This window comes from Nesoenas mayeri, assembly GCF_963082525.1.
Source record: "Nesoenas mayeri genome assembly, chromosome: 3".
In the NCBI taxonomy this organism is placed as follows: Eukaryota; Metazoa; Chordata; class Aves; order Columbiformes; family Columbidae; genus Nesoenas; species Nesoenas mayeri.
The window spans coordinates 37,320,830-37,348,345 of NC_137544.1; the positions used below are offsets into that span (position 1 = coordinate 37,320,830).

At 36.7% G+C, this 27,516-nt stretch overlaps 1 protein-coding gene across 3 annotated transcripts in view; it reads right to left on the reverse strand.

Moving 5' to 3' along the window:
• The window catches only part of SNX14 (sorting nexin 14), a 53,821-nt gene that overhangs the window by 18,505 nt on the left and 7,800 nt on the right, over positions 1 to 27,516 (reverse strand). For 2 of the 3 annotated variants that reach the window (XM_080341603.1, XM_080341601.1), the window contains exons 5-17: positions 25,332 to 25,375; positions 19,913 to 20,000; positions 16,092 to 16,176; positions 13,683 to 13,839; positions 13,325 to 13,400; positions 12,426 to 12,470; positions 12,259 to 12,339; positions 12,001 to 12,115; positions 9,980 to 10,135; positions 9,576 to 9,700; positions 8,472 to 8,530; positions 4,642 to 4,668; positions 763 to 895 (exon numbers count right to left, since the gene is read on the reverse strand). In XM_080341603.1, coding sequence (XP_080197729.1) covers positions 763 to 895; positions 4,642 to 4,668; positions 8,472 to 8,530; positions 9,576 to 9,700; positions 9,980 to 10,135; positions 12,001 to 12,115; positions 12,259 to 12,339; positions 12,426 to 12,470; positions 13,325 to 13,400; positions 13,683 to 13,839; positions 16,092 to 16,176; positions 19,913 to 20,000; positions 25,332 to 25,375 — 1,191 coding nt within the window. The remainder of the gene's footprint in view (positions 1 to 762; positions 896 to 4,641; positions 4,669 to 8,471; positions 8,531 to 9,575; positions 9,701 to 9,979; positions 10,136 to 12,000; positions 12,116 to 12,258; positions 12,340 to 12,425; positions 12,471 to 13,324; positions 13,401 to 13,682; positions 13,840 to 16,091; positions 16,177 to 19,912; positions 20,001 to 25,331; positions 25,376 to 27,516) is intronic. The other variant, XM_080341602.1, reaches the window with a different exon arrangement.

Consider the following 27,516-nt stretch of genomic DNA (forward strand, 5'->3'; position numbering starts at 1 on the left):
TTCAGGCTATGGAAAATGAGCGAGCAGTTTGTAAAGGTGATAAATCCTCAAATGTTTAGTTTGTTAGTAACAGGTACAAAAGGCTGAATTGGGAGACACACTGTAAAAAATTCATGACTACCAATATCTTCAGACAATTCCTTCCTGTTCCCTTTTATAAATTCTCCATCTGTCCCACAACAGTCCTTCAGATAGCAATGTCCCATGCAATAATTCTCCCACTGGCTCTATGCATGGCTGTTTAACTCAAAAGAAAACCATTATTTGAGGGAGACAACCAAGGCAAATAAGAAAGGACTGCTGGCTCATGATCTTGAGAGAAAGCACTGCATCACAGCCCAACTTGATAACAATCTCTATCTAGGTTTTTAGGTCTTGTGGCAAACTTCAGCTTAAAAGCTACACATGCAGTCCTAAGCATGACTTATTATCCAGAATTATAAAATAGCATAGTTAAGTTGTTAGACAAAAATTCATTGCTTACACAAATGTCTGACACTGATACTTTTAGTACTTCTCTGTATTAAAGCAGTAAGCTCAGAGGCACGCTAACTGGGGATGTGCCCTTGGCTTGTGAATCAGTACAAGGAAAACAAGGCAGCTTAATCAGGAGCCAGTACATGGAAACCCCTGCAGTAAAACAGCAGAAAAAGCAGGAACTTAACGTTTCCACACAAGGCAAAAAAAACCCAGCAAAAAACAAAAACCACACACACAAATACACTAACTAAGAGTTAAATACAAACTTAAACTTTTACTCACAAAGTCATCTTCTACTTCATTTGAGTTATAGTTAGGCAGAATAGCTCCTTCCATTGCAGAACTCTTGAATACACCTTTTATTTTGTTGCCTATTTTGCTGATTCCAAATGATTCTCCTCTCTTCTGCGTGGTCCTAGGATTACAGAAGCCAGAGTTCACAACACAAGCCATATTATTACACAGCAGCTCAGGAGGCTGTTGCACATCATTTGCAGATAAGAGAAAGAACTCTATGAACAAGTAGCCAATATATTTACAATTCCATTTAAATTGAAATTGATTTATGGCAAATCTGTTCTCTGACTGATCAGTAAAACTTCTTCATTATATATTTAAGAGATATAGGATTCCCATATGCTTAACCGTGAGTAAACATTAACACTCTCATAATAGCATGCCAGTGATGCAGGACATAGAATAAACAATTATGGAAAATAATTTTGTTTTGACAGCAGAAACTCTCATACTGCTACAGGCACGCACACCAAAAAGGTCACAACTCTGTCCTTTTCCATGTACTCATTTTTAAATATTTATCCGCTCTTGCCAAGTACTGTAAATGGTGTAGTTAGATGCATTTTTTTCATAAACATCCCAGAATTTTACAAGCATGCATGACTCAAGATAGATCTCGACTTTAAAGCATTAGGGACAGACAAAAGGAATGTACAAGGAACAAGACTGAGCATGAGAGAAAACAGATGCAACTGAAGAACCTTGGCTTGAAGAGCCAGTCTGACTGAAAGATGAAGACTTTTTCAAGTCTTGTCACTTATGACAAAGCATCTAAAAAGTGACAAGGTATGGAAAAAGAAAGATAATTGGGCAGGAAGCACACTCCTTACTGACAGAACAGATTTTACAGCATTCTTATGCTCTTACACAAGTCCTGACACTGAAGATTATTTATTACATAGAAATGCCAGTAATTCCGGAAAGAAAAACATTTCTGTTGAATATGGAATCAGCCTGAGGTTACTGATGTTGATTCAATAGATAGAGTGGTTAGTGGAGTTAAAAATCAATACAGTGAACTGCACAATTAAAGACTCAAAAGAACTTTCTACACTAGTGAGATTAAAAGCACAGTTAGTACTTCAGAGAACTAAAAAATTTCCAAGAGTTTCTTTTTCATTTAAAAATTAACTACTGAACAGTAGGACCAACAGAGCAGCAGACACCTGCAGGTAAAGTGTCTCCATCGCCCATAAAACCATGCTGATGACATCAACTACTGATTCAAAACCTGCATGTGTGTTACTAACAACCTTCCCATTTATAATCTTACCCAGACTGTGCACATGACTAAAACTGCATAAATAATCCACTGCTTTTCCAAATAATTTGCTTTTTCTACCTCATCAGCTTCAAAGCAGACAGGTACCATCTATTTTATTTATCTCTGCTAACCAAATATAAGGTTCCTCAGCTGTTTGTAGTTTAAATCCAAGTTTGAACAATTTTACTCTATTTTTAAGCAACTTCTACATGTTATTGTGCTGAACTGAAATTTTTCACATTGCGGACCTAACTGAATCTTGCTCAAGAGCTTAAACACTGGGCTAGCAGAACATAAACCTTATTCAGACAAAACTAGACAGCTTTTCTAAAAGGGTAATACTTCAGGCCTCTGGCTTGACTCTTGCCATTTTCATCATTCCTGTGAAAACTTGTGCAATTCTCAAAATTTTGAACAAAAACATTAATTTATACAAGCTTAAAGATTTGATAAGAGTACTCCAGGCTCAGAGCAGGTCTTCCCTGTGCTGACTGTGCTCCAGTTGAAGGCAGAACGCAGCTTTGCCTGTAACTGCAGCACTGAGCTGAATGGGGCCGGGACTCAACCTGAGAGTGACAAACCATCCCCTCCTACCCCAGGGCTGAGTCCAAAGATCGCACCCAATGAATTACAGAGCAACCACTAAATTGGAACAGGTACAAACTGACAACCTAGGATGTAATTCTCTTCACAGGAAGAGACAAATTCGGAACAAATACTCGTGAATAAGAGGGTACACAGGCACATGGTGAACAATGTATAGAGAGAACATAGGACTCGCTTGGCAAAAGTCCTTGAGCATGCACACAAAACAGATTAGATGAACATGGATAAAATCTGGTGATGTTAGCAGAGAACTAACTGGAACAACTGGATCATCAAACTTTTGAAGAAAAGTTTGCTCAGCAAGCAAAAAGTATATACAAAAACCAGGTATCGGGATGAAAATCCAGTAGATTCACTGGCTAAGTAGAAATAGGAGAAAGAACTTGAGGCAAGGTAGAAGGGAAGAGATGGTACTAGGATATGGTCAGGTTGAAGGCATGAGGGAAGATGAAAGGTGGCCAGTTCAGAAAAGAGTCCAGGTCTTTCAAGATCTGTCAATTTTACTACTGTCAACAAATACATACACACAACTCATTGGGAAAAGTATCCTACTCCCTCTAGTGCTGATCCACGTAGCAGCACTACTAGACCATCATTCTACAGTTGTGTTCTTGGCAGGGCCCTGAGTGGAGAGTCTTACAGGTTCCAACATTCCTGATGAATGATGTGACGACAAGAGGTTGGAATACTTTTTCTTTTTTAAAACACTCCAAAAAGTCACACATTAAAAAATTACAATTGTTATTCACTCTGTAGCTGGAAATGGCAGATCAAATACTGCTTTAGTGCCACTGTGCACTGTGGCATTCTTTAACTGTGGATGGTTGTAAAATAACTTTCCCAAAGGATCTCTGCCCTATTCCATGCACTGAACAGATCTACCTAAGTAATCTGCCAGGGCTGTGCAGCTGAAGAACGCTCTTGTGAACCTCTGTGGGTCAAGAAGTACCAGAAAAATCATAGGTATTGGACAAGCTAGGTATTAAATTCATGTGAAGTCAGAGTACCATTTTGTTTTGGATGGATAAAACCCCCACATCCCATTAGGAGAGAGGCTGAGTGCATAGAGTTGCATTTATTACAAAAATAACTTCCATCTCAAGCACTCCTTATTGCCCAACAATCTAGCAAGTTGTAACTCAATACACTGAACTGACACATAAAAGACAAAAAGTGTCTATATACCTTGACTCCTGACCTGTAAAATAAAGCCGATAAATTTCCCTCAAGATTCAAGAATGGTATAAGTAATATATGTAATACTGATGCTCTGATAAATTCTAAGGAAAAGTCTATAATGAAAATATTATTTTCTGCGTTTGGACAGTATGGAGCCACAACTAACAAGAAAATTAATCACTGAACCGCTATTAAGGCACTAATGAGCGATCACAGACTACCTAGAACAAATTATAAAAAAAAAATAGCATAGGTTGTAATCAAACCTGTAACAGGCACAAGAAAAGCTGCAGATAGAACTATTATAATTTGGGGAACTGCTGTTTTTGAGTGCTTGATAATACTCATAAAAAGGTTATATTTGTATGCCGTGTCAGGAAATTATCATCCTGGATACAGCTTTGCAAGATAAAACAACTGATTAAATGGATTAAATCTCAAAAAAAAGATCTGGAAATGTGATATGGAATAATGGAAGTTTCGGAGCAGCTGGCAGTCACGGGCAAAAAAAAGCTTAAAGTTATGCAAATATATTTCAAAACTAATAACAACAGACAAATAGTTAACAGCAAACAATATTAATATATTGCAAACTTGTGAAATTAGTAATTAAGCGATTTTTAAAGACTTGTGAAGAAGATATGGGGAGTAAAACTCATTGTGGGGAGAAACGGCGTTTAGTCCAGAGGAGGCATTCACATGTTTTTTACAAATAAAATGGACAGTTAATTGCTGTTATAAAGGCTGTGTGATGCAGTCATGACAGACGCAGAATAACTAACATACAACATTTATCGAGTGTTAGATAGACTTACCGGAAGTCATCCAAACTCAGGCTACTTCTGCAACAACAGGCATATAAATTACCTCAGAGCCCAAGTGAAAATAAAGTTAAAAGGAAAAAAAAAATTAAAAAAAAAAGATTGACAGACCTATCTCAACAAAAGTTAGTAGGCTTTGACCATCACTACAGATTAATAAAAAATATGGAACAATTAGGAGTTCCTGACCTAAAATCCTAAGAAAGTGAAATGTGAACGGTACCTGCACATTTCATCACAATCTTGGCCTTTGAATTAAAAAACTCAGTTACTGAAACTTCCAGGTTTTCAATGACATTCAGCACAAGCAGCTACTGATTTATAGAGAATGACTCTCATTCTTGACGTTCCTGGTAGTGCCAAACAAGCAGCTAACTTGTTCTATAACCTATGTTCAGAAGTCATGTAGGAATCTAGTTTGTTTGGGCAACACAAAGAAAAGGCTGCAGACTTATATTTTGTAATAACACCACCTCTTAACCCCCTGTATTAGTTATAGTAAAAATCACTATTTAAATATCTTTTTTTTCATTATTATTTCACAGATTTTAAGAACTGTCATGTATTCTTTTACTCTACATAATGTGACACATTCAGTCAATGCCTCAGTAATTCTAACCAACACATTTAAATGGATTAAACACAAGCACAGTCACCACACACGATTTCAATTCATTAGAGCTACTGAATTCCAAACAAACTGATATAGGATTAAAATATTCAAATTTTAGATTTTGTTTTACAAAAGGAATTGATTCTAAGGCATCTTACACCATCTTTAGTCATGTTAACTGTGAAACTGGAAACGTATCCTACCAAGTTGGAACTCATGATCACAAACAACCACATTGCACGCAACTGTTTACAGACTTAATTCTGTGGGTTTCATAGAATCATTTTGGTTGGAAGAGACCCTCAGGATCAAGTCCAACCATAACCTAACTCTAGCACTAAACCATGTCCCTAAGAACCTTGTCTAAATGCCTTTTAAACACCTCCAGGGATGGTGACTCCAGCACTTCCCTGGGCAGCCTGTTCCAATACCTGACAACCCTTTCTGTTGTCACCATTTAATAATTTTTTCCTAATATCCAATCTAAACCTCCCCTGGTGCAACTTGAGGCCATTTCCTCTTGTCCTATCACTTGTTACTTGGGAGAAGAGACCAACACCCTCCATGCTACAACCTCCTTTCAGGTAGTTGTAGAGAGCGATAATGTCTCCCCTCAGCCTCCTTTTCTCCAGGCTAAACAGCCTCAGCTCCCTCACTCACTCCTCATAAGACCTTTCTCTTAACCACTCCCCAAAACGGTTAATATCTTTTTCTACTTGGTCCTTTACTTGAAAAATATTTTAATTGTATTGTTATGCCAATGATGAGAAACAAGGTGTGTCTATATGTGGTTATGGTTTCTAGAAAATCAAGGCAGATATACAGCTATCCAGAAATCTGGGAGCTTATACCACATAATGGTTTTTCTTCTTTCTTTTTTTTTTTTTTGTTACACTTCCAACACAGAAATACCTTTAAGCAATGTAGTAATGTAGTATTATAAATATGACAGAGAGAGAAGGAATTCTTGTCCTCTCTTCCACACACCCAAAATTAAGTGGCTAGAATTAGAACTTCAAACATCAGGTGGAAAATACCAGTTACCAAGCTAAACTGTTGGCAACCACTGTTAGTTATCCACTTCTCAGGATATCCTGATAACACATTATAGCACATTATATGTCCTGACAGCACATTATATGTTCTATCTGTACACAAAAAGCCAAGATTATTTTGTATAGTTCAAAGAAGTGAGTCAAATCAGAAAGAACACAGTCACTTCTTCCTACTTTCCCACTTGTATTTTCTAGAAGCTGCTCCATAATTTTCTTGTCTTACTATAAGTGAAATCTTCCAACCCATCACCCATATGCACATTCCACTGGGATTTCATATCTACTACCTGATCCGACTTTTTAACCAGCAGTATCTATGGAATACGCACACAGTAACCCTAGCCAAGGAAGCAAAGATATGAAAAACAAAACTCATCTCTTTGCATATAATTTCTCTCAACTGGAACTAATGCCACAATAGGGAAGAGAAGGCAGGACAAATTATGTGCATATGGATAACATCTGGAATAATTCCATAAGTAACTTTTTTTTCTTTTTTTTCCTTGGCAGTGACTGTCTGTACCAGACTCTGCAGAGTCTCCAAAGCAACAGACAAACTACTTTCAGATAGGACTTGTTTCATGAAAATAATCACTGAGGTACCACTCTGAGAACATACAGTATTTCATATCATAAACCATCATATACACTCACAGCACTTAAACCATTCTAAAATGTAAACCATACACTTTCAGTAACGCTACGGCTGCTGTTTGATCTCCAGGGGAATATGCTGTAACAGTCCCCAAATAAAATTTGCGTATTTTGTAGCCAGAGATTTATTTCAAAAAGTCTAGGTAGAGACTGCCTTTAATTTCACTCTTTCTGTTCAGGAAGGCAAAGCACCAAGGAGGTGACCTAAATGTTTTCATGACAGGATACTTTCAGTCCTTGACATGAATAATTTTGGGAAAGATACCAGAAAGCAAATTTCAAGATCTGTAGGAACCCCTGCATTTATCTTCAACAGAGGCTGGAATGTGTTTTAAGGTCACCATTCCTAGTGGAGTGTCACGCAGGGGACACATGCAGTTTGGTCTTGCTGCCTTTCATGACTCTTTGCTAAGAAACAGAAGCTTGTCAGCATCAAAGTGAGAAAGCACTACACCAAAGCTTAAGTCCTGGATCTACAAGAACTGTAAGTATTACATAACAGATGTCACAGATGGAGATATACTGAAGAGAATCACCTTGTAGTTTAAGATATTAACAGGGGAAAAAGGGATTGCACAAAAGTACACCTCACAGAAGGCTGCAAGCCAGGAGGTGCTGCTACTAGGTGTATCTCTAATGAAAACAGAAAGTTAAATAAATTGCTGTAATCTAAGATGGTAAACATTAGCATTTTCTACAGTACCATGGATCTTACTTCATACCAAGTAAGCAAGCCTATCCAAATTAAAGACTGTCTCGCTCAAGTTTGCCTTCTTTTGGCTAGACCATAAGAGTAATTCAGTTGGGCTAGTCTATGACTGAGCCATCCAGCATAAACTCACAGACAAGAAATGATGAGACCTTAAGCTTAGTCAGCCCAGCCCCACAGTGGAAGACTGCTCAGCCATACCACAGGACACGCTCCTCTCCTCTGCAGGCCCTAAGGCACCTAAGGGTAGTAAGTATATAGCCCAAATCCAAAATCAAGGCTTGTGATACTATATATCTGCAACAAATAGGGAGAGTTGGGAGACAGAAGACGCACTTTGACATCCTCCTTGTCACAATAAGAGGAGATTCCCATTGCGTGACCAGGTGGGGTAAATAGAGGGTACACTGCACCTGACCCTGTAAGATCTAAAATCCAGCAAGACCCAGCTTTGCACCAACAAAATGGTACTCGTATATACAGTCAATTAAATCACCACTTTATTTCCATGTTATCTTATTCTTACTGTATGTTTATTTTCCACTTTTCTCAAATGTTGAGGTCTAAATTACATTTTAAATTCTTCAATGTAAAACACTTCAAAGAGGAGGGGCATCTTGTATAATATTGCCTGCTCCTTCAGTATGTAATTCATCCATTTAAAACAAAAAAAAGTAGAGCTAAAAATTTAGTCAAATTAGTATACGGCAGTAGGAGAATTCCTATGATTTAATATTTTGATGTTTTAAACTAAAACCCAATGAAAAACACTTAAAAATTCTACCATACCTACCTGTTAAACTTTGAATTGCGTGTTGGTGACTCTGCTCCTCCTAAAAGGTGTCTGAAGTACTATAACAGACAAATAAGGTATCAAAGAAAACACTGGACTGAGGTAAGGGCAACGGCATTGCAGAATTCAGGAAACAAGAACAGAAGTAAAAGGCAAGATCATCATAATCTAGCAGTTAGAACATTCATCTGGAAAAGGACAGACTAAATTTGCAATGCATGCTCCCAGGACTACTTATTTCACTTTACATACTCCTGGGATTAAAAAACAAAACAGAAATAAAAGTAAAGTTAAGCACTAAAATCCACGTCTCTTCCTTGTTAAAATCTCAAGCATTTGAGGTATTATAGCTATTATGGGAAAGATGACCATCCCTGAGAAATAGACTTTATTAAGAACAATACAAAGTAAGTAACTACCCATTCCCAGGACAAGTCAATATATTCTGCCTGAAATAAAAGTGAGCAGCTTAACACACAACCTGATTTACACACACAAACTCTAAAAGGGACAACAATTCAAACTCAACCCTGCGTTTACAGTGTTTCCCTATTAGAAGGCTTTAGGCAGCTATCAGCCCAGTGTGGGGATTCTTTTTTTTAAACATAAATTCAGAACCCAACCATACAATAATGGTCAAATGCTTTGAATGACCTTCCCGAAAACAGACGCCTGACTTTTAGCTGCTGGAATGCACGATGCTGAAGGTACCTAAATACAACCTTTGGATCTTCTTTAAGTACCATTATATTCTAAAAAAGTAAATAAAGAGATTCTTAACAGTGTTTTATGTCTATCATGCAGATTACTTTTGCACCAAATTTACAATCTTAAAGAGAAGGGATGGAGAGGATTTTGTAATAGCACTGATATACATAAATTGTTACACCAAAAAATGAAGTGAGTTTATTTTTTTATGTTGTTGCTGTTGTGTTGAACGAGAGGAAATTCAGTTTTCTTACTGAGATCGGTCCAGCCCTAGCATGTTAACAAAAGCAGAAAATGAATACACATGAATACATATTTTTCAGTTCCATTGTAAATAGGGTATTCTAAAAAATACAATCTTCCTTTAAGATTGCCATTCAGGTCCTTCACACTTACCTCATCACTATGACAGAACATAGGAGTAAAGACATTCTCAAGTAGAGAAAGTACGTGCTCATAAGCTTCAAAAAGACACCTCATAGTTTGAAGTTTCACAACATCCGTATATGGACCTTCAGCAACTGTAAAAAAATTATAAATATATATTAAAAAAAAAGGGCATATATAATTTTTTACTGGTCTTAGTTTGTGATTGTTTTGCAAGCTACTCTAAGTCTGACAAATAAAAAATACAAATAAACTGACAAAACAAGGCTTAAGCACAATATAGTAGGGGGCAACTATTTTTAAAACTATGACACACGTAACGATTGATCATATTTAGATGAACTAGTTTTCACTTTATTACTGAATACTGTTTAAATTCCAGTGTAAATTATTCCTTTCAAATTCAAACTTACTTCTTTGAATCTCCTCCACAATAAAAGGGTCAAATCTAATTTTGTCAATGCTTTCATCCAAACAATAAGTTTTGTAAATTTTCTGTACTTCCTCATGAAGAGACATCTTTTCAGTATCTGATAGTTCTGGTCGCAAAATTCGGTCATTGAATTCCTCTGAGAAGGAAAGAAAATGAAGCAACCTATAACATCAACTCATTTCACAGAAGATATAGTAATTTTTAAAACTTTTCAATGAATAGAAATAGAACACATCTCAAAATCTCAGGTAATAAGACAGCTGACTTCTAATCAACTATAATTCACATCTGATCATTAAAATGATTACTAAAAAATATATTGCAATTAAAACTAACTATACCTTATCACTGTAAGAATAAATCCATGTAGTTGTTCCTGCCAGAAGAATGAATCAGATTTTTTTTTCTCCCTACATTACCATATTATAAATGGTAGTTTTCTTTCAGCATGATTTCCAGTTTATGCTAAACACACACAGGTACATAACAGCTCTTCATACAAGTCATCTGCTGTTCTTTAACTCCTAACACCCAACTCACCGTAATATTTTCAATAATATCTTTAATATCAGACTAATTTGAAAATGAAGTTTCCCTAACAAAATAAATATTCTATTCAGCACAACTGTTGTGCAATCCTACTTGATTTATTGGCCCATCCCATTAACAGCATGACTACTGGCCAGAAAAAGGGAAAATAACATACTGTTTGATTCATTTTTCAATTAATAGACAAAATTCAAACTTCCTAAGAAAAAAGTCTAACAAGACCCATCTGGGCTTTTTCTTTTGGTTTATTTTCCCCAGTAAGTGCTTCTTATCCCAAATATTTCTATCATGTGCAGAACCACCTACAGTAGAAAGTATAGGACAACATAACTTTAGAGACCTAAATCTCATTCTTTGTTTTATAAGCTCATATACAGGTTTGCCACCTGTGGAATGCAAGAAAAGTTTAGAAGGAAGAAAATACTGAGGTTTACCCAGAAAAAGAGACTGATCATGGGCAAAAGCCACAATCTGAGTAACCTTCCTGCTCGAGGAAGCAACTCCAGAAGGGTCAGCTTAGAATGTCCTGCAGGTACCACTAGCACTGAAAAGGTAACACTTCATTGTTTATTTGGTGAGGTGTTTTTCTTAGAAAAAGACAACATGTTTGCAAGGATCATGAGCATATAAGCGGCATGCACAGGGATTATTTCTATTTCTCTTATGTAAAGATTCATTATTTCTGCAGTATTTTATGAAATAAAATCAGTCTAATGTAATTACACATCTTCCTCAAGTATGTATGTGTGGGCTTGGGATATTAAGATACACCCATCATTTCCTATGCAACATGGAAATACTTGTTTACTAAATACAAAACCCACATTATTTTGGTAAGCCAGTAATTAACTACTAGTTGACCAAAAAAACTTGAAATAAACCACCCTAACTTACATGAACTTCACAGAAAACCATATATTTGGAAAGCAGCAGCTTTTCAAACAACATTTGTGCAATAGTAAACCCAAATGCAGCTTCATAACCAAGGCAGAGGTTACTGAACAGAAGATTTCAAAACCTCTAATGCTCCTGTTATGTTTCCATTCTCTACAGAAGTCAGAATTTTAAAGCTGAAAGAACATGAGAAGCTTTTAATAATGAACAGCTCATTTTGATACTACTTTGGTAACCATATATTAAAAAACAGGTAGTTGTACTTTGTATCATTGGCTGGAACTTCTTTCTTATATGACTATTCTATTTTAAAATGTCCAACCTTTATCAACAAACAGAAATACAACTCAGACCCACAGCCCATGCTGACATTAACATTGCCAAGATTAGCATTTAAGAATCAAGACATATTAAAGCAAGGGAACACGGACCTTGAATAGTAAACTCTTGCTTCACAATGCTGCCTAGTTCTGAGAATGAATATTAACTTCAACATGCAAATGCTTAAAGCTTTTAAAGATCATCAAATATACCTCAAGCACATGTGTGCAATCTTACCTACAGTCAGGCAGAACTGCAGCACATGGACGGCCCCTTCCTGTTTCAGGAAGTTCATAAACCAAAACAAAAGGTCTTGCTGATCTCTGATCTCCTTTAGCTCCAGTTTCAGGACCTTAGTAGGTTAAAAATGCAGTCAGTCAATTCTTCATCTTTTAGTGAGTACATAAATAATGCAAAGAGCTTTAGAACAAAACAGCAGGTAAAGTAAAACACTTATTCAAAACAGGAAAGGAAATAAACGTTGCCTTTGCTTACAGATGGTTTCTTATTTCTCGGCTCTGCAAATTTCTGAAGAAATGGAACCAAAGAAGAAGCAGGTTCAGTCGCTTTCTCAGGCTGCAGAAAAAATTACAAGAGACAACTGGGTAAGAAAGCTTCCTTAATGGGTGAACTGCTACTGTTTTAACCTTGTTGGTACTCACTGGACTATCATCAATGAAGATCAGCAGCAAATGATTGACGGTGTCCTGCAGAAAAACACAACACAAAACTACTATTAAAGAAACTCAACAAGCTAAACGAAAATCATTTCCCTACTCTACGTTGTGCCCAAGTTCAAACCTGTGAATATATTAATACTTAAAAACAACCCACCAAAGCCTGGCAACACGTGAGAATTAACCTTTACTGGTCTCTTCAAGTATCTACAAGTCAGGGAATTTCTGAAAAGACCTGCACAGAAACATTCTTTACACAGTGTAGGAAAGCTCTACAAAGTATTTTTACTGTTAGTGCAGTTCTAATGAACTCCTGATCCTTACACAGCTACAGTGCTTTCTGCTTGCAGCTAGGTGATACCTTCAAAAGTACTGCTATTTTGCCTACTAAAATACATGCATCAATAAAACCAAAGATGGCGCTCTTCCTCCTTGAGAAATAAATGCCCTCTTATTTGCAGAATTAAGGATAAAAGAACTGATTTCAATATAGCTGAAAAAAAGGCTGGTTTTCTTACACTACTATAAAGATACATACAGCTAGAGTTCAATTAATTGAGCTCTTGTCTAAATGTAATTACAGTTATTTGAAGGTGCGTATATTAGCAAAGCATTCTCCCACTTCACAGGAGTTGTAGTCCTTCATTAAAAGTGCATTCTTAAATGATAATGCCAATACTGTATTTTAGGCAGTTCAGTCAGTTAAGCACTCAAACCAGTTAAAATGAAGAAATAAAAACACTGGCCACAATATTTCTTTTTTCTTGTAGCCGGTAAGTACAGCAAGTAAGTCATTGTGCATCATTTGCTTTACCACAACACACTTAGTAGGAAAACAGAAATATTGAATAAATTAAGATTATTCCTGTGCTCCAGAGTCTTACAGGATCAGCTAAGAAATCCATTGATGGAAGGAAAACAGAACCAGGCAAAATCTCTCTTATCAGAAGAGCCAGGGATCTGAAAATTCAAGGGAAAAAAAAAATTAGAACTAATACTAGATTGCAAGATTTCCTAAGTGAAGTTTCCAATGTCATTGTATTGTACTGGGAAATATTTTAGTATTTAATTAAAACCTTTAATACCTTAAGTGTGCTAGAATATTTTTAAGACCAATCAAAGAGGTCATAAGCAAAGGCATAAAGAAGATGACTTTGGAGTTCATTCTTTCACTCCCCAAAATTATCATACTACATAGTATGCAGATACTTGAAAGAATACAATTTTAAATAATTTCTATACCTGCACTCTGTTGACTTCGGGGGCAAAATATAAGGAAAAAGAAGTTCGGTAAGTTTTCTTAAGTAGTGAAGTTCATCTCTTCGGCTTCTCAAAGCAACATGGAGTTCCGGTCCATATTCTTCTAAAGCAGCTTGCTGTAAAAATTCTGCATTTTTTACTGTAAGTAAAAAACAGTATTACGAGTTGTTTCACATTTTTCTTACTGTGAAATACCAGGTGACTGCTTTCCATTTCAGCTAAAAAGTTAATACTTTTAGTACATATACAACTTGAAAGGGATGCAGCATTGAAACTTTACAAAAGAACCTTGGCTTAGACTTTGAGGTCCAGCTATGTAAAAGTAAAACCTCACACTAAGAACTCCTTCGCCAAACAATTGCAGTTTCCATGGCTTCTAGAATGTTTTCTCATTTATGGTTATTGAAGAATGCAACATCTTGATTCTTCTAAAAACACCTGCATTGCCCAAAGTCTGCATTTCTTGCTTTTTTCCTGATGTCCTTCATGCTCTCCCATTTACCAGGCTTCTACCTATTGACTTGCCTACCACACAATTTGAAATCAGCATAAACTTCAACTTTTTTTCAATCCTGCTGTATCTGTTCCTTCTTAGAACATTTAGAAACAAACATGCAGGAACATATAATTAAAGCACATCTTAAATCAAACCAAAACCAGCATGGGGATCTGCCAGAGCGCTGCCTCTTTGAAGTAGCTGTATGGAGTTGAAAGAACACCTGCTTTATCAGATTAAAAACTATACATATTAATTAGAAGCAACAATGTCATATTCCTTTAAACCACTTCCAAGGCAAGAGCTGAGCTATAACAAATCATGACCGGCTGCATTAGCAATCCAGCACAGCCTCCTGCCAAGAATCACACCATTCAGGTACATAATACGTACCTGTTATCTAGAAGGCTGAAGCCTATTTCCAGTATATTGAATTTAGTGCAGAAGCTTGCTAGCTTGTCCTTCAGAACCAAGAACCACAAGCGGTATCAGCTGATATGGGAGATGCAGGAATGTATATTGCCTGAGAAATCTGCCTAGTTGGTGTCACTAACAGCAGAGAGGAGGAATGTGCGCTCTGGCAAGAACAGGTAATGAATCATGGAGGTGTCTGTGCAAAAAGTGAGGAATTACTAATAGACATAAAGGTAAGAAGAGTAGGAAAAAAGGAAATGCTCCCTAAAGCAGTCATTTGAAAAATGATTTTGAAAATAAATAGAAAAGGTGAGGCTCAACTAGCAACCAAAGCAAGGTCTGAAAGCTGCCTCTAAACCATGTATTAAGGTGGCTGGTTTAGCCACGTTTACTAGAAAGTGCTACTAAAAGTAATTTTCAGTGGCTACTTCACATATCCACCCTCAGAGAATGAGTCTCTTCCTTTAAAACACCAAAGAAAATGGCTATATTTTCAATACCGTTAATCTAAAATATATTTCTTTGCTGCTGAAAAAAGTGCTTCCAAGTCCCCAGTAGAAATCGAAGGAAATACGAAATTTAGCAAAAATAGCACTGCAAGAATATCTAGTATCTTGAAATTCTTATTGTGCCATGAAAACCATCTAACATGATCACACTGTGTCTGCTTATTCACGTTATTCATACTAAACTGCTCACAGGACTAACAGCATATACTTATGGATATCAAGCAGACATTTTGAGGAAATGGAGAGAAGTTCATGATTCCAGTGAAAGTAAACATCTATGCATAAAAGTTGAATGAAACCACATTTAGTAGATACAGCATTGTGGGACACAGCCACTGAAAAAAATAAAGATAACTATTTTCCAACAGCGAGTGTACTATTTTCTAAATATTCATTCAATGGGGAATTCTAATATAATTTTTACTTAGACTTGTGAAGATAATTTGGATAATAATCACATATGCTACTGCTCCAAGTCTCTCCATGGCTTATAAACATAAGCCTAACTTTTCAACATACTGAAAAACTCCATTAACTGCTCATATTAGTGTACAGATGTGAGATGATTCTAGCTATAAGAGTTATAGTACAGTGCAGAGACATACAAAACCTTTCATTTATAACTGGTCATCTGGAATACTGAGGAAAAACTTCAAGCAGCATTGCTAAAGGATCTTGACTGCTCTGAACAGACAAAAAAATCACATTCCAGTTTACCATACAGAGACAGAAATGTAGCATTTTCAATGTGGGGAAACGAAAAATAAAAACTCAAAGATTATTTGTACTGTAACGTTTTCCCTACTTGTCTTTGCATCCTCCAGAAGAAAAAAGCAAAAGGATTACTATTTTTTTTTTCTTTTTTAAAGACAAGGCAGGAAAGATGAAAATATTTAGCAAGTATAATAAGAAACATTCAAAAAGTAACATTTTCACTTGCCCTTTGAAACTGACCACGTAGTCATCCTTTACCTTTCTGCCGGGCCTTGGCTATCACTTCAATGTGTTTCATTGCTGCCTTGAGCATTTTCTTTGTCACAACAGTTGGAATATCCACCTACAGAATAGTTTTAAAATAAAAAACGGAATTGTTCTAGTGTTTTTTTTTTTTCCAAAATTTATTACAGACAACAACAATCAAATGTATTAATTTATTTATATGTCCCCATTCTAACAATGAAATGAACCCGTAAGAAACAACCCATGAATTCTCCAGATGAACTGACAGTATGCTCATTCTTCTGGGCAAAGCATACAACATCATGTAGAAATAAATGCTATAAACAATACTGTTAACACATTTATTGTCAGTTTGTTCCTATTATGATTCTCCCATTGCAATAACTATAGTAATACAGCTTGATTTCTAAGTCACAGTATGCAAAGCCTACTTCTACGTGAAGATTTGACCACCACCAAAAGCAGGTTCACTATGCTCTGCTTCTAGTGCTTGTATACCTCAACCCTCAGCAATCACGTCCTCGAGCACTAAAAGTAAAGTAACACCCTCTCCAGTTCTGGGCTCCTCAGTTCAAGAAGGACAGGGAACTGCTGGAGAGAGCCCAGCGCAGGGCAACGAAGATGATTAAGGGAGTGGAGCATCTCTCTTATGAGGAAAGACTGAGGGAGCTGGGTCTCTTTAGCTTGGAGAAGAGGAGGCTGAGGGGTGACCTTATTAATGTTCATAAATATACAAAGGGTGAGTGTCATGAGGATGGAGCCAGGCTCTTCTCGGTGATAAACAATGGTAGGACAAGGGGTAATGAGTTTAAACTGGAACATAAGAGGTTTGTTGTGCACACAAACTTGAAAATAAACTTCTCAGTGAGGGTAATGGAGCACTGGAACAGGCTGCCCAGGGAGGTTGTGGAGTCTCCTACTCTGGAGACATTCAAAACCCGCCTGGACACGTTCCTGTGTAGCCTCATCTAGGTGTTCCTGTTCCGGTAGGGGTACTGGACTAGATGATCTTTCGAGGTTCCTTCCAAACCCTAGCATTCTACGATTCTCTGATTCTATGAAAAACTATGGATGATTTAATCAGGGATTAAGAGAGTCCTGCATTTATACTTTCCTTGATGGCTATAAAAATGAAAGAAGGCACAAATGGACCCTCAGGATGTCTTAGCACAACCTCCTGCTCAAAGCAAACTCAGATTAGGGACTCAGGACTGTATGCATCTGGTGTTAAAAACCTCCTGAGATGAACAGACACCTCCCCATGGGTCAAATGCTCAAGCCCAAACCATCTTGGTGGCCCCCTGGTTGAAGCTCCTCCACTCTATCAATGTCTCTTTTGTAGTGGGGAGCCCAAACCAGAATGCAGTGTCCTAGATGCAATCTAAAGAACTTCAAGTAAAGGCAGGTAATCAATTTCTTTCATCTTTCAACACTGTAGTAGACACAATTGACTTTTGACAAAAATTTCAACCAGATTTCAACGTACACCACACCACTTTCCCTTCAAAGCCCATAACCAACCCAGAAACAGCCACAACAAGAAAAATCCAGATTAAAAAAAAAAAGAGAAAGAGAATTATTTCAGCATATACTTCAGAGCTGACTGGTCTGAAGTGCTTGTTTCTTTGTTCAACAACCATGCCCCAAAAAATCCTCCTAGGTAGCCTTAAATAGAAAACAAAGGAATTATTTTCACTGAAGCGATTACTAATTTTAAGTCTTAATTCAAAAGCTGAAGGTTCTTTGGCAAAAAAAAAAAAGTATAAAGATATATCCTCAAAAAAGAACAAAAAAAAAAGGAAAAAAAAGTCTGTTTTTTCTTATACATAGTAGTTCCTGAATCTAAAAATGTTATCTCTATTAGCCAGAACTATTGTTTTCAAGCATTTAATAAAAAATCCAAATCCAAAGTACAGCTGTTTGGCAAAGGCATATGATAATTTTATTTCACAATCAGTGATTAATTTCTCCTCAAATTAGGTTATAAAGGATGCTACATTAGAGCTGAAAGGCTATAAAATATTCGGTCATAACCCTTTTCAGCTAATTACTGCAGCTTTAAATTAGGATTTCTAGGATGAAAAAAGTTCGTATTTTATTTGTAACTTGCATATCAACTCTGATTTCTATGTACAACATTTTCAGTAGTATATGCATCACAACCATTAATTGAGGCTGTCTGAATCTGTATGTGGGTGTGTGCACACAGAAACAACTGTTCAGTAGGAAAAAAAAAAGTATGAGAAATATAGCACAGCATGAGACAGGGTGCTCCCCTGCATGACTGAGCATGCCAAATTTCAATTTTGTTCCAAAACACAAAGCTACTATGAGCATATTTTTGATTGAGATACCTGCACCACTTCGCACAAGGACACAAAATCTATTATATTATAGATACAAATAAATCTACACATTTGTAATGAGAAATGCTTTTCTCTGATGACCTTTATTTTGTAGTTCCTCTCACAATGCTTAATACTTGTACAAATATTTTTTGTTGCACATATTGTCTACCCATATACACAGAATTTAAGATACTACATTTACTCTACTGCTGTCAGAGGCAGATACGATAAATTAACACTCTACTTAAGGATGTCATAGCTTATCTAACATGATTAATCCTTGTTACGTGATCAACAGAGGAGACATCATCATTTTCTGAATCAACAATGGATCTATGAACAATGCAACTAACACCTGCATGTATTACAACCCCAAATTAAAATTTAAGACCTTGCTCTCTATTTCCACTTTGAAAGATTTTCCCCACTTTCAAACCTCATATAACATCTGCACTATACAGACATTTCATAATCTTCCCCCATGTTCACTTTAAAAAGCAACATGCTTGAGCTAGAGTAAACAAGAAAGTCATCTGGATTCGATATATAACAAGGACAGAATCAGGCTGTTAATCAGCCATGATACAGTACACGTACAACTTCTAGCTCAGGAAATACTGCTGTTACAAAGAAGAGGAAAAAAGACACATACTCATGGCAGTTGTTCCAACAGAGGGGCCAGCACAGAATAAATCTGGAAACCAAGTTAGTAACTATTCCTGCTTAGAACAGCCAGAAAGTGAGAAGCAGTTCCTGTAAAACAGGCTTGAAGCACTTTAACAGAGTATATGTGCCAATATATTAAACACAGTGAATAAAAAAATTAAACCTTTAGTCTTCTGAATGGTTCATAAGAGCTAAATTAATTTAAGAACCGCACCAGTTTCAACTCTTATAGTAAGCTATTCATTTAATGACAGTCTATTCTTTACCGACAACGTAAGGACCTTGTCTTCATTTAAAGGAGTCAAGCAAACAGAAGCTATGAGACAGGTACACTGCTAACCATTCTCTAATGGTTCTTTTTCAATAATTCTCAAAACTATTTCCACTTGGATTAAGTCACTAAAAGATCATTCAACGGTTTTAATAATGCCTTGCACTAGTGTAAAAAAAATGTATCTGTCTGCAAGTATCACAGAATGGTTTGGGTTGGAAGGGACCTTCAAAGGTCATCTAGTCCAATCCCCTGCATTGAGCAGGGACATCTTCAACTAGATCAGGTTGCTCAGAGCCCCGTCCAACTTGATACTGAACACTTCCAATGGTGAATCTTCAAATATGGTTTATAACCAGGAATGGGATCAGCTCCAGAAAGAGGGAAGAGATAACACAAAGAAGAAACTTAGATGCAATCGGCCCACACTCTCTGTAAGACTGAATTTGGAATTACCATTTAAAAAAAAAAAATAAAGAACTTGATAGAGATGGATATCAGTTATTTCTGATGGAAAAAAAAATGTTAATACCTTTATGTCACCTTACCTTGTGAATTCTCCGAACTAATACAGATGCAAAAAAACGCAGCGTGCCTCTCAGTTCATCCACTGAGGATTCATCATCAGTAATATTTCTGCAGTGTGGTAAAGCATGTAATGTAAGAAAAAGAGAATAAAACACATTTATATTAATTGAAGGACAATATATCTGGCACTAGTAAAAGCTGGAATAAGAATATTCAACTGTGACACTTCAACTGGTATTAACTGAAATGAAAGCTACCAAGTGTGGGCAGAGAGTAAGCAGTCTTCTATTAGAGTAAAATACACAGCAATCCCAGTGCGTTTGTGCACACAACAATGATTTAAGAAATATGTCAGTGAAACAGAATTACATACCAATTCTTGTTCTAATATACTGTCTGCTTGATTTTGACTGTGTAAAATCTAACTTAGTTTCCACATATGTGAATGTTTTCGAGTTCAGCAGCATGAAGTGAAACTGAATTAATACTGGTAAAGCCTTTGGAATAAGAGCAAGCACATAACCCAGTCAAGCTAGTCAAAATTGGATTTTCCATACTGCATTCTACAAGACCTTCTATACTCCAAGACTTCCAATAATTTTCTTCTGGTTTAGTATAAATTTGGCTTTGTTAACCTCTTTTGTTTAAGTTTTACTAAAAAATTGGTAGTTTCTCGTGTAGCTCTTAATTAAGTAGGAACATCTCTTGAATTTCAGCTCAGCTTCTTCCAACAGAAAACTTTCATAGGTATTTTCTCAACAAGTTATAATACTTAGAAGCCATATAATATAATAATATTCTCTTTTCTTAGATATAAAATTGGGCCTATTTCTGGTCTAAACAGAGACTGCCATCTCCTAGAAGATAAAAGAAAGCATAGCACAGGAAACCAACAATGACAGAACTTATTTTTTAAAAGTTGGTCTATTTTTGACGTAGTGTGAAATGTGAAACCATCAATTACAAGAAAATAAAACAAGAACCTCAATCTATAGCCACTTGGAACAGAACTGAAATTATTTAACATGGTTTCTGCTTGGAAATAAAGAAATAAGAGCAATTTAAACAGATTCCCAAATCACTATGTCAAAATATCATCTAAATTTTTATCTGGCTTGCCAGTTTTCATCTGCCTCAATAAAGCATGTTCAGTGAAAAGTCACGGTAAAAATACTTGAAGTTGGTTAATGAAGAAAAATATCTAACTCCATGTCTTTTTTGGGAACCTGAATGAAAATGGGAAATATGCTAAGTCTTAGACACACAAACTGTAACTAAATTGAGTGCAAAAAGAGAACTTGATAGCAGCATTCCACAAAATGCAACAGAAAGAATAAACATCTACCAGCACTTAAGCATATATGGATGTTACAGTATGACTAAAGATACTGGTGAAACTGCATTGTAATAGCTGAATAATGACACAACAAATAAAGTTACATTCTGCCTTAGCCAATGACCATATGTAAAAGCCATCACCGTTTCTGGTAATAAATAAGTTTGCATACATAGTAAATGCAAACATTATTTGCATTTAAAAAAAAAAAAAAAATCAGTGCAAGCAACAACAGTATATTTGAAAAATGAAAATGTTATGCTTATAACATCATTTTACGTTATTAAGCATCACATTTTTTAAAGCTAGGTTATATGGCATTCAAACGCATGTTGAACTGGTACACATACTGGTGACCTGACGGTCATAGTCTGCAACTAATTGCATGAAAATGCACCTCAAAGAAAGCAGCCGGGCATAAGGAATACAACCATCCTCCAACAGCTCATCATACGTAGATAACAACACTGTAGGGGAAGGTTTGATTCGTTTTAAGATCAGCAGCTGACATTTTGGAAGCAATATGGTTAACAAATACCCCCAGTGTCAAGGGAAGCCAAGTGATTAGCAAACAAATTGTATGGCTGTATTACTAGTATTTGACAGACATGAAGTAATTTGGACCAAGAAGTTATTTTATTGTCACTTGGATAACCAGTTTCTTGGCTAGTTCTACTTGGACATAACTTTATGCCACGTACTTTCACAATGCGCTATAGGTTTGTAGAGACGTTCTTTTAATCACCAGCAGACTGAAGATTGGTAAAAAAAACAAAAAACAACAACATCAAGAACATGTAAAACCTCAAATCTTTAGTGACACAGCAAAAAGTTCAAATAATTCACTTGGAAACATTTCAAAAATTGGCTGCGTTTTCCCAGAATTTGAGGAAAAACTTAAAAACACAACTATCAGTATAATGGAGATATTTGCTAAAGGAAAAGGCTCAGTCCATTAATTATAAACAGTTACCATGTCCAATGTCTGAAAAGAGATACACCCAACTGCTATTGCATGCAAAGTCTTACGGGATCTACTCATAAATGAAAACCATATACAAATACCAAAGTGATTTTTTTCCTTTGTGTTGCCAATTATTCTTATGAAATCCTATCAAAAAGATGAAGAAAACAAGTTACAAGCTGATAAAACTGTAAAGCTGTGGTTTGTAACTCAAAAAACATCCTGATTTTTTTCTTGCATTATTTGCATTTAAAATAGAAGCAGCTACATATGTGAAAACACTGGTTTTAGTCACTATAAAAAAAATGTTTTCATAGTAATGTATTACCAAAATGTAGTAATTACTGGATTCTAATTAATTTGAGAGAACTGGAGTAGCAGTAGCACCAATGACTAAAAAAAATCAGTAAGCATAGTGACTCATCCAAACTTTAAACTCTCCTATTTAAAATGAGGTTTGTATTATATAAGCAAAATATGACACAGTTTTATTGCACAGGATACAGCATAAGTAATAGACTCAAATCAGTGTTTTGTAGCTCTGCAAACTTGTACAGCTATGCTCTATTCTTCTCCTATAGTTGAAATAATTCTTAAAAACCAAATATTTAAATATAACCAACTGAAATACTTTAAAAAATACCAAACAAATTGCACATAGGACTAACTACCTATTTTCACTGAATTTTAAGTACTAATCTTTAGTCCTCTAAACTCATCAAAGTTTAGGGATGTTTGTCTCTGAATTTTAACCTGTTAATAAAATATTACAAATTCTTCCACAGTTTATTAATGAAACATGAAACACAGCTTTTCCCTGTTTACAGCACTTCATTTCCTGAGCAATAAATCTATAATTTTATCTTGCAACATACATTTCTGGTAAGTGTTACGCTGCCCAGGCTTCTGAACAAGATACATCATGTTATCTCTCTAATGTCCAGAGTATGCAAGGTGCTGCAAGTTGCATCTGCTGGCAGAACACGAAAAATAAAATAGAGAAAAAAAAAAGAACTAAAAAAAAGAGAGGTAGCTTTTGTACAAATCCATTCACTCGGAAGGGGGGTGGCTAGTGGAAGGAATTATGCCCAGACGTTTCTGCCAGGCAAAGCAGCAAACTGTTTCACCAACCTAGTCTGGCAAGTCTGAATTGCCTGCTGGTTGTTACCCACACTGCTAAGTAAGGGTAGTCTGGATGTAAAGGCTTCTGCTTTGGCTCTATGAAGAATTAACCGGAGTCAGTGAGGTTTGTTAGCTCACAAAAAACATTTCATGAATGCAGGAGTCCTTTCTCTCAGGTAAGCTGAGCTACACAAACAGTGTAAGTATACCCAAGTAGAAGTCAGAACTAACGTGCTCAGTGAAACAGACCTCAAACAGCTGCACACAGACACAGCTCTGGCCTCCCTGCACGACTGCTGCTGGAAATACAGGAAAGCACAGAAACACCTTGATGTCTAGATGGAATGAGACCAGGTCTGACATTACTACTCTTAAGCCACTACTCTTAAATGCAGGAATAGTTACATTATACAGTCCTAAAATGACATTTGGCCCCTTGAAGGCAACCGCGAGGCTGATGTGGCCCTCGGTGAAAATGAGTTGGACACCCCTGTCTTAAGCTGGAACTAGTAAGCCTTTCAGGACCAAGTTGTTTCCTGCAGAACTACTCAGATCCCACGGCAGCACAGCTCGCTGAACTCACAGTACTCTAGGCTCGTGGAAAGCTTATATAGGTCTGGTCAGCATGGTGTGAATTTACAGAGCTAGCTCAAAATCCAGAGGTGCAGCTCTTTGAAACTAAAGACAGTGCAGGAACACCTACACAGCTCACCAGGGTGCAAGATGCAGCTGCCTGGCTGGCTCCATACTGAGTATGTTCTGCACTGCACTTCTAGCTATGCAAATTACCATCCTCACCATACGATGTATTTCAGAATTCCACCATCTTTGGTGTCAGCAAGGTAATATGTGGAGTCCAAGTTTCCTTGTCAGTCCAAAACAAAGATATTGAAGACGCCTTCCACTTGCCAAAAAATCCTATCTAATTTCAAACTATGAAATACAGAAGATGCTTCCCTCACTTTTTTTACTTTATCAAACAGCTCAATAGAACATGCTCTGGCTTTCTGTATTTGACAGTGAAAACCTCGTGTTTTCCAACTTGATCACTCACAATACACGGTGCTAAAGCTCCCTCTGCTGTTTGCAGAAGCAGTTAAGCTTTATATTTCAGTATTCATCACAGAAAGACAGATGTGAAACATGTAGGTATCAACCACAATTAAATGCCAATCAGTGAAATAAGTCTGCCCAGAAAAATTTAGATCCCGGAGAGACAGGAAAAAAATCCCCAGTATAAATGGAAAAATGTATAAATTTCTTTTAGCACAAAACTGAACACTTGCATCCAATGAAAAAGTCAAATTCAGAATTGAGGCAAAACGTTGCTTTAACACACTAATGCCAGCATAAACAATTAAAAAATTGTTAATATCTTCTTGTAAAGTACTCTGAAGCACTAATTAATATATAAAAGTGCACGGCAAAATAAAAGAAAAAAGAATTAGCCATAGTCTTTTCTTCATAGACTATGTTTAAGTTATTTACACAGTACTCCTCTATTCAGGTCAGCATAACCACTCTCAGCCTTAAAACTCAGCAAATGAACAAATGCTCTGCAATAAGGTGGCCACAACATGTATTAAGAATACCTTTTCTATATTAAATGTGGAATTTTTATTTTAAAACACAGTAAAGTGACTTTTTAAAAAAAAAAGTAATATGAAAGATCAGTATGCTTCTAATCTGGAAACAAATTTCTGGAGGTTTTCCATTGGTTTTAATTAAGCCATATGTACTTCCAAGTAAGGGTTATTAGAAAATTAACATATAAAATTAATAATCTGAAAGTGGGTTTAAGATGCAATACCAATTTCAGAACCACCTCTATTGTGTCTAAATTACTAAAAGAGCTGTTCTACTCTGCTAAGAGGCAATAAAATTATGAAACTGTAGCCTTAAAAGTATGCTCTATATTTAAGAAACAAAAATGTTTCTTTTTGGGTGACTATTTCTTAAACAATTTGACAGATATTTATGATATTTGAAAATAGTAACTTTTAGGTAAAGCTCATACCTGTACCAGGGATAAACAAAGTTCTCCAGCACCAACTCAAGCACCTGTGCAGAACAAAGACAACCACATTACAAAGTAAACAGTTTACTGTAAATCCTTGCTAGAAGAGTTAAAAACACAAACACCTTCCAAAGCTCATAAAGCATAATTCACACATCATAAAATGTTAACGTACAAACGTGTACATTGCGATCCTATAGTGAGGTCAATCATTTTGCATAATGATCAGTACTCTGGGTAAATAGCAACAAAGTGATGGTTTCATCAGGTATCAACGTGAAAAGGCTGCCACTGGTACTAGCAACAAGACAAAGCACATGCTGTGGCAACTTTGCTAAGCGAACACTACAAAAAATGTAACCTTACCTCAAATAGCCCTTCCCTGATTTTTCAGATCAGTCCCTGTTCTTTTCTGATGTACCATGAACCATCCCACAGGAACAGTGACCCATCCTACACTTACATCTCCATCCTTTTTCATCCAAACCTCTGCCTTCTCCAGCTCTCTCCCACACTCAAAGTGGGACAGTCAACCTTGTATGTATGGCTATCTAGAAAAGCCATTCTCCCTTCTCCACATCCTGCACCACAGGTTTCAGCAAAGTTTACCTTATGGCCCAGCCATCTCCTGACATCCCAACCAGAGCACCTCCTTAAGTCCCTGTCCTATAGGTATCCTCATGGCCTTCTCCATCCTCCTCCCAGCCCCTGTATATCCTGCCTACATGGATCTCTGTAGGAGAATGTTTCCCACCCTGTCCATCAAATCTGTTCCTCATGGGTCAACCTGTGGTTGCCTTTCCATGCCAGAAAACCTGGGCTAACCAGAAAAAAACAGTGCTGTTGCAGCCATGCCACCAGCACGCCCTGCTTCAGCTTGGCTTCCAGCATCACAGCAGGAAGGGAGGCTGGGGAGGTGACAATCAATGGGCTGCCACCACAGTACACAAGGTGTACTGCTAGCCAGACTGCAGCTCTGTCGCCTCTCCTCACACCTACAGAGAAGTTTCAAGTAACTGTTACAATCCTTCCACCATGATTAGCAAAAATAAAACTTCTGAAAGGAAGGGAAAAAAATCAGACAGTGCCAAGAAAAAAAGAAAAACAAGAGGTAGGAGAAGGAAGGACAAAATTTTATTGAGATTTCTCCTCCTTCACTACAATACCAAGATACGCTCCAATACTACCTTCTCCTGTCACAGTCTGCCCCTCAGTTGGAATCACTGCTTTGGAGATCAGTTCGTGCTTGGCAGCATCAATGCTGATCAGGGTAGTAAGACAGAATAAGTGTGTTGCTCCGCAGGGCTGCTGTGCTGTGCTCTATAGAAGGAAAAGTTTTGCAAAAGAAGTCACTGCGTTCAAAGGAAAATGTAAAATCTGTCTGAAAGAAAAGCTGAACGCAACAGCTGATGTGCAAGCATCATTTATGAGAATAAGCGTAACTCTTCCTACAGGATTTGCTGCTGTGCTCATTCACATTGTGTGCACTGCAAGAATTCAAGACTTGCTAAATTTATACTACCTTTAGGGCACTACATGCCTCTGCTCTACTCATTATTATAAAAACACACTCAGTAAAATGCACACCACAGCCTTTTAAATTCCTCTGAATTCTTCAGACGTGAACAGTTGATGAATACTCTTTTTATGTTGATGCTACTAATATTATCACCTACTCAAATTTTATAAGATAGTCTGTCTTTCACAATTGTTCCATTTCAGTGATTCACCTCCCTTTATTTTTCAGGATGAAGAAGAAATTTTGTTCCTTCACCTTCTCTCCAACGGAATGTTTTCCAGTTTGGGATGACTTTAGATGTCTGTGTTGTGGACGATACAAAGACATAAATGTCTTTTCTCCAACCACTATGTGCTACAGCAGTAACAGATTTTGAAATTGTAAAACCATCATGTATTGATGATGGATGGATAAGCTAAATGTCATGTTTCCTCCCCAGAATCTCATATTCCCATTAAAAGTAGAGTGGAAGGAAAAAAGAGGTGACAACAGATGCCTTACTTCCCAGGCCAGGAGAGATCAAGCAATCCCAGAGAATCTTCTTTGGAAGTTAATCTTCAGACAACAGGCAGGAGAGCACATCCAGATCTGGTCAGCAAACACAGACCATTGGCCTTAAGAGCAATAGATCAGACTACTCAAAACAATTTCCCTGATGCCTTCCAT